Source organism: Coffea arabica, chromosome 9e (genome assembly GCF_036785885.1).
Source record: "Coffea arabica cultivar ET-39 chromosome 9e, Coffea Arabica ET-39 HiFi, whole genome shotgun sequence".
Classification (NCBI taxonomy): domain Eukaryota; kingdom Viridiplantae; phylum Streptophyta; class Magnoliopsida; order Gentianales; family Rubiaceae; genus Coffea; species Coffea arabica.
The window spans coordinates 40,947,950-40,954,910 of NC_092327.1; the positions used below are offsets into that span (position 1 = coordinate 40,947,950).

Sequence of the window (6,961 nt, forward strand, 5' to 3'; positions counted from 1 at the left end):
CTACACTTTATGCCTTAATAATGAAAGCCTCATCCTCGAACAATGACAAAAAATAGAACCGAGAATTATGCCCAATTTTGGTCTTCAAGTGAGCCTTTCTGTAACGTGAAATGCATGATGTTAATTAAGCTAATGTCCAAGGATGCAACAACGTTAGCAGTTTATGAGAACATATTCGGAAGGACTGATACATTTTCTATAACTTTAACACTTTTGTGAAATTCTAGATGTGCTCAATGTACGAAAGTTTGATGAGCAACAAATCGGCAAATCCATGTTTATGCCATTATATGGCATCAATATACAATATGATTAGCTCAGACATGTTTTATTATATGTTTCATCAAACACTTTGGATCTAAAGAAATTTCGCGCAAATTCCTTTGTTGTTTTTAACACAAGAAGGTTTTACCATCAGCAAACCTCAGGCGAGGTTATACACTTCAAAAATCAGTCTCTTGAATGCCGCTGCCAGAGCTCGAGAACCTGAAATTTTTTGAGACCCTTTGGTACAATTTGGAGAACCTTTTCATTTTTTATTTTGAGGGATCAAATTTTCACATTATCAATGATATATGAGAGACGATTAGTACAATTCTTCCCTACTTCCAATGACACATATATTCTCATTCTTCTCAAAACAAAACAAGACAAGAAGCTATGCCCCCCGACCGCAAAAACTCGACTAGGACTACAAAACTTGATTGCCTTACTAATCACCTACCAGAAAACAAAACCCAAAAAAAAAAAAAGAAGCTTTTGTACAACAATTAATTATAGTGGTGTCATCGACAAAGTCAAGAAAACAAGAACATATCTAACTATACATGACCTGATCCTGACCTATTATGTCAAAAAAAATTTTAATAATACAAAGACCTGTCCGTCGTATCCTGGCTATTATTTCAAGACTTGCGTCGCCAAAACAGCCAGCCACTGCACGCATCAACCTCAAATCCTGATTTCAAGTTCAAAGTATTATTACAGGTTTTCCGAACTCCCAACAAATGAAACAATTTCCGGTTGCAGCTCCGGCCACCAAACCTCCTCCTTTGGCTGGCATTGTATCAAGAGAAAGGGACCTCCCGACAAGAACAGCAGTCACCGGACAGATACACACGTCTGCCTGCCAGACTCCTCTTGGAAAGCCCCCCATTTCTTATCCTCATTATTTATCCAATTCCTCAATGCGTATCTACTATTCATTGCCGCACGAGCTTTGGCAGATTCATAACCACCCAAGTTGGCCTCGTGCATCCACTTTCATCTTTCCTTGTTGAAAAAAAAAATTAACCAAGAAAAAAAAAAGAGTACCGGGAATGCTATTCCATGGAATATAGCCAAAAACTTGCCCCTCTCCTGGAAATTCATATACCATTGCCCATGCCCGCCCTTCAATGGATGAGAGCCTTGACAGTTAAGCTCCAACAAAACGCCCTGAAACTTCAATTCTCTCTCACCAGAGGGCAACCCGTATGACCAATTGCCCAACGAGTTCTTTGTTTGGGAAGGAAGTTATGCATGCATCCCCCTACAAAACTTTCTCAGGCTCTCGAGCAAGAACCTCTTCAATGCGTTGCAGAAGCTCCTCATGGACTTTCAAGGAGTTAGCTGTGAATCTCTCCATGGCCTCGAAAATACGTTGAAGACCCACCTGAAGACTACTACTTTTACTCGTGTCACTCTGATACACAACTTGCCCAGTTGGTGAGAGACCATTACCACCTCCAACAACCATAACTTTATCTAAGGTCTGCATCTCCTTCTGTAACCTCTGGTCTTCCCTCTCAAGGTTCTTCATTTTCCTCTCTGTTTCCTTGTTTGCGGTCATCCTCTGCCGCACTTCAACTTTATCCCATTCCCAGGGATGGACACTCGCGGCAAAATCTCTCATAGTGCCAACAACTTCCTTCTCAGAAACTCTATCAAATGCTTGATTCCATTGGTTAAATATGACAAAAACAGGGGGAGCACCTATCCTACCAGGAGAAAATGGAGCCATACCATCAGGCGTTTCTTCAGGCACATATAGAAGACATTTCATGAGCCAGTTATTTAATGCCCTAACAAAATGCTTCAGGGCACCAATCCACTTTGAGAATCCTACTGCCCAACTAATAAATTCATGTTCAAGCTGCAAAGCAACTTCAATATGAGCCTCGCTAGAGTGAGATGCAATGCCATCCAAATGTTTGGCTTCTAAAATTGCTTGGCATTGGTTATGATGGCACTCAAGCATGGATTTCCACATTCTTGCCAACCTGAAACAAGTGACAATAACAAAATTCAACGAAAAAGGTAGGAAGGCAAAAGCGATGTCCATTGTATAAAGAAATTAAAACATCACTTTCCCAAAAGATGCAGTGTAGAATAGGTTTCCAAGGAAGAAGAAACAATGTAGCCTAGGATTTAGTCGAGTCTTAACAAGTCGACTATTCTATATAAAGACGCAGATTATGACAGAGAAAGAACGTAAAGCATAATCAGGATTTTACTGAATGGATTCTTCAAAAAGTTCAAGAAGAACATCAAAGTTTATTGGAGAAGACATATAACTGCGCCATGTTGATCCATGATTTATCAATACCTCAAAAATTAATCTTATGAGAAACGTGGACACCATCATAATATTCACAAAATCTGAAGCTTTATTGCAGTCTAACAAACAAATCCATGGCAAACTAAATGAAAAAATACAGGTTTACCTTCATTCTTATTGCACACCAAGAAAACAGATGTGGCATTGTCACTCGAAAAATAAACAGAAGGATTTTCTTGAGACTAGCTTTACAAACTTCTGTTATCACATTAGTTTTTGTACAAGAGATGTTTGCAGGGAAAGGGTCAGAAATCAATAAAGTTTAACATAAGTTACAAGGAATGTGGACTATACTTGCTACATACCCTTGAATTAACTCATGTAGTTGTGGCCACAACTCTTCATCCCTCAATCTACTTATCTTCACAGAGATCTTATCAACAACCTGGATTGCAATTCTGATTTTTGTGGACAAAGACTCTACCATTGCTCTTGTTGCATCAACCTTGTGGGCCTCAGCACCCCTTTCATCTAATCGTTTCAGTTTCCGACACTTCCTTTCATGGAGAATCCTCATTTTTTCTTCAACCTGCAAGCCATTCTCAATCATATAAAAGTATTGTTAACTATTCAACCAAAATGGCGTCATCAATTGAAAGGAGTAAAGTCATCTTAAGGGTTTGCCACACCCAAAGAACTGAAAAAACTACGTCCCTGAAATGTGCTTGCAAAAAACGGCAACTAGGGATACCAATAGAACAACTCCTAGCAAGAGCGGTTGAGTTTATTAATCACAAAACAGATATATCGGTAAAGGCCTAGAGGTCATCTCATACGTAGGGACAAAACTTAAATCTCCAGAAATAGCAAATACAAATTGAAGAGTTAGAACAGCAAAGAAACAAACACGTAAACAAAATGATTGACCCAACATCTCATCACACCTTGAAACTATGAACAACTAATGACTCCCGCCAAAGAACACCAACCAACAGAGGCATGAGAAAGCAGGTGCAAGTAGATCACCTTGGCCCAAACAACATCCATACATGGTATAACCAAACTGAACCACTCGGTTTCAATAGGGGACCATTTCCACATACATTCGTAGTAAAAAAGAAAAAAAAATCATGATCATGGTAGACCACCACAGCCGTCTGAGAGATAGATTGATAACATGGCAAAATCAAATATAGGAGGAATGAGCATTAAGTGGATAACCAAAAAAATAGGATCACACCTTAACTTCTTCACAGAGTTTCTTCTCCCAAAGATACAGCTTCTGCAGGGTAGAAGAAAGATTTTTTGGCTTCAAATTCAGTTCCCCTTCAGCATCCAGAGAAGTCGAATCAGCATTCTCATTATCAGCACCTTTTGAAGTAGAAGGCTGCGAGGATACTACCGAGAGAGAAGGGGCAATTGCGTGCAACATTTTGGAAGGAACTGCCGAAGAAGTACCACATAAAAATTGAAACTTGAAAAAGAAATCTAAATCAAAGAATCTAAAAGTTGAGATAACTAAAGCATTTTAAACGATTTTTAGTTTACTTGAAGAGAAGAAAGGATTCAGCAAACTGACTGCAGGCAAAATTCAGTCATCGCGGATTGAACACTGTCTCTGACAACAGAAATCAGTGCGAGTAAAAAACGAATTAGCAAGAAAGATGGTTACTTTACCTTGATAAGCAGCATGTTTACGATTATGTGGAAGCTTCCCAACCTCGAGTATCTTAGCAAGCTCATTTCCCGACTCAGAAGCCCTCTCAAATTGGATTTGAATTTCTCTCACGACCTCAGAACCTCCTTTGAACCGACCGCCACCTCGATTCTTGAAGCCAGCGACATTTGCCCTCTCCTCATCATCATCAACCACTTTCTTCTCCACCACATGCACCTCATACTCCGCCGCATCACTCTCCATACCAGTGCTGGGCCTTGGCCGATACAGAGCCTCCGAGTGTTCCCCTTCCCCGTCGCCCTCATCCTCCAGGGTCGCCTTACCGCCACCACTAATTCTGCCGCCGCCGCGGCTGCCATCGACAAACTTCTGATTGCCATGAACTTCCTTCACAACCTCTTGCTGATAATCTTCTTCTTCCAAATCAGGGATGCCCTCCTCTTCCCTGACCTCCCTCCAATCGCGGCTGGGCGTGTACTGGGGATAGTACTTGTCGGAACCCTCAAATAGGTTAAAGAACTCCCAGGCTGAAGCCCTCGGAGGAGAAGGCGGAGGAGGTGGTTCTTTGGAGGTAGAAGCCGAGGAGGAGTAGGCCCCAATCGGAAGCGCCGCCGACGACGAAGAAGCATAATAGGGAGCGGCCGCCGAGCCCAGAAAGCCGGCGGATCCGCCGGGGATATCGGAGTAGTTGATATAAGTAGGGTAAAAGTTGGGATTTGCTTGATCAACATGTTGGGGGCCATAAGGGGGAGGAGGATAATGGGAGGAAGAAGAGGTAGAAGCCACACCACCGCCCATGCGTACAATTTCGGGACTTAGGGGTCGCTGCTGGTAAGTAACCGACGGCGTGGACTGCTTTCTCATGAAATTCATGTGCTGAAAGTTGCCGCCGAGATCGCCGCCATGATAGTAGGGGGAGGCGGAGGAGGACAGGTAGAGTCTCTGGTAGTCAAAGTCGACGCTGTGCTGGGTGTCAGGCGGTGGTGGGTATGCTTCGGGTTGGGGACGGTAGGGATCATGAAGGGGAGGGGAGGGGCCGGAAGAAGAAGAGGAGCCATCGTTGAAGTGGTGGAGGTGGTGGAGGTCGGCGTCGTCGCCGTCCTCGTCATCGTCGTCGTCGGAGTGGAAGTTTATGTGAGAGCCAGAATTAGAGTGAGAGTGGCGGTGGGCTTTTGGGGGGAGGGGAGAAGAAGGGGCGGGGAGTTTGGAAGAAGGCTGAGGGGGATGGGCTTTGCGGTGAGCAGGGGGAAGATTAAGGAGGGGAGAAGGAGGTTGGTCAGCGGAGGCGACTTCAAGGTGGTCGAAGAATCTGTTAAGAGAAGCGCCGACGGTTTTAAGGGAGTGGAAGTAGTGGAGGTGAGCCTGGGAGATGATGTAGCGCTGCCGGATGGCCTCGTCCAGAAACGCACACCGATCCCGGCACAGAGCCACCACCGGCAAGTCGTCAAGCTTGGAGTTGGCGCACCCCATTAAATTATTTTTTTTCTTTTTTTTTTTCAAAAGAAAAAAAAGAAGATAGTAGTATATGAATTCAATAGAGAGGCCGGCCCTGGTGGTATTTGTTTAAGTTCTAGATACTACTATTAGAGATTGAGAGAGTAGAAGGCAAAGTAATAGTACAAGCGGGAGAGGAGAAAAGAAGGCATGGGTTATGGTGGTGAATTTTAGCAGGGTTTTCTTCCTTTTTTCTTCTTTTAAATTTCTTTTCTTTTTTGGGGAGGGGGGACTAGCAATGAAAAAGGAAAAGAGAAGGCCTAGAACAGAAGGGTGTGTGAGAGAGAGAGAGAGAATCTTTTTGCCAGCGGGGGCAGTGTCGTCGGTTTGTATGGGAGAGAGAGAGAGAGAGAGAGAATTTTGTGAAGGTATACGGTAGATTGGTAGTAGCAGTAGCGTAGCAGTAAATAGTAGCAGCATTGATTGATTAGTAGTATGAGTTTAGAGAGGGTAAAAATCCAAAGAAAATTGAAGAGTCAGTGATTGAGAATATAGTCAACAGTAATCAACAGTAGCAGTGCACTGTTTGTTTTGTGAAGTGTGTATTTGACAGTAGAAGTGCAGACAAAAGTGCTTCTTCTATTTCTGTACTAGTAAGTGTGTGTGCGTGTGTTTTTAAGCAGGAGATGTATAGAGACTGAGTGGTGGTGGTGGTGGTGGTGGTGGGATGGACGCTCCACTAGAAGTAGAAAGACTGTGGTGGGATGGATTACGTAGTAGTCCCCTAGTAGGAAGCAAGTACATGTTCAGACTTTGGAGGAAGATGAAAAGAAGTGAATAAATGGTGTATTTCTGCGCTGTGAGCATTGCTGTTGGTGGGGTTGGAAATACAGGATGCGAGTTGAGAGACTGGGAAGGGAAAAGGAGCACACAGGACAAGCTCAACAAAAGAGGGAGCGGTGTGGGTTGGGTTTTGCTTTCCTTTTTGCATCTTTTGGGGTGTCAGTTGTACCTGTGTGTGTGTGTGTTACACTACTGTTACTAGTATAGTAGTACTCTAATTCTTGTTTCAACTTTCAAGAGTAGATAGAAGTGTAAAAGTTTGGTCTTTGGTTGGTGGCCACCGTCAAGCCATTAAGGCTTGAATTATCACAGCAGTGGCTATCCAAATCCAAACGACTGTATAGTGCATTCGTTTGGTTCGATAGTAGTTCAGTTCTCGACGACTCCCTCATAGACTTAATTGGGTCCTCTCTAAAATATGTTAGAGCAGGATAATTGTAAAATAGACTAGTGCCGATTATCGGAAA

At 43.1% G+C, this 6,961-nt stretch overlaps 1 protein-coding gene across 1 annotated transcript; it reads right to left on the reverse strand.

Moving 5' to 3' along the window:
• Positions 1 to 743: 743 nt before the first annotated feature.
• On the reverse strand, positions 744 to 6,282 carry LOC113709765 (uncharacterized). The gene is made up of 4 exons (XM_027232617.2): positions 4,217 to 6,282; positions 3,780 to 3,982; positions 2,905 to 3,128; positions 744 to 2,261 (listed from the first exon to the last, which is right to left on the reverse strand). Exons 1-4 carry the CDS (start codon positions 5,685 to 5,687, stop codon positions 1,532 to 1,534), a joined length of 2,628 nt encoding a protein of 875 aa, XP_027088418.1. The 5' UTR covers positions 5,688 to 6,282; the 3' UTR covers positions 744 to 1,531.
• Positions 6,283 to 6,961: the final 679 nt, after the last annotated feature.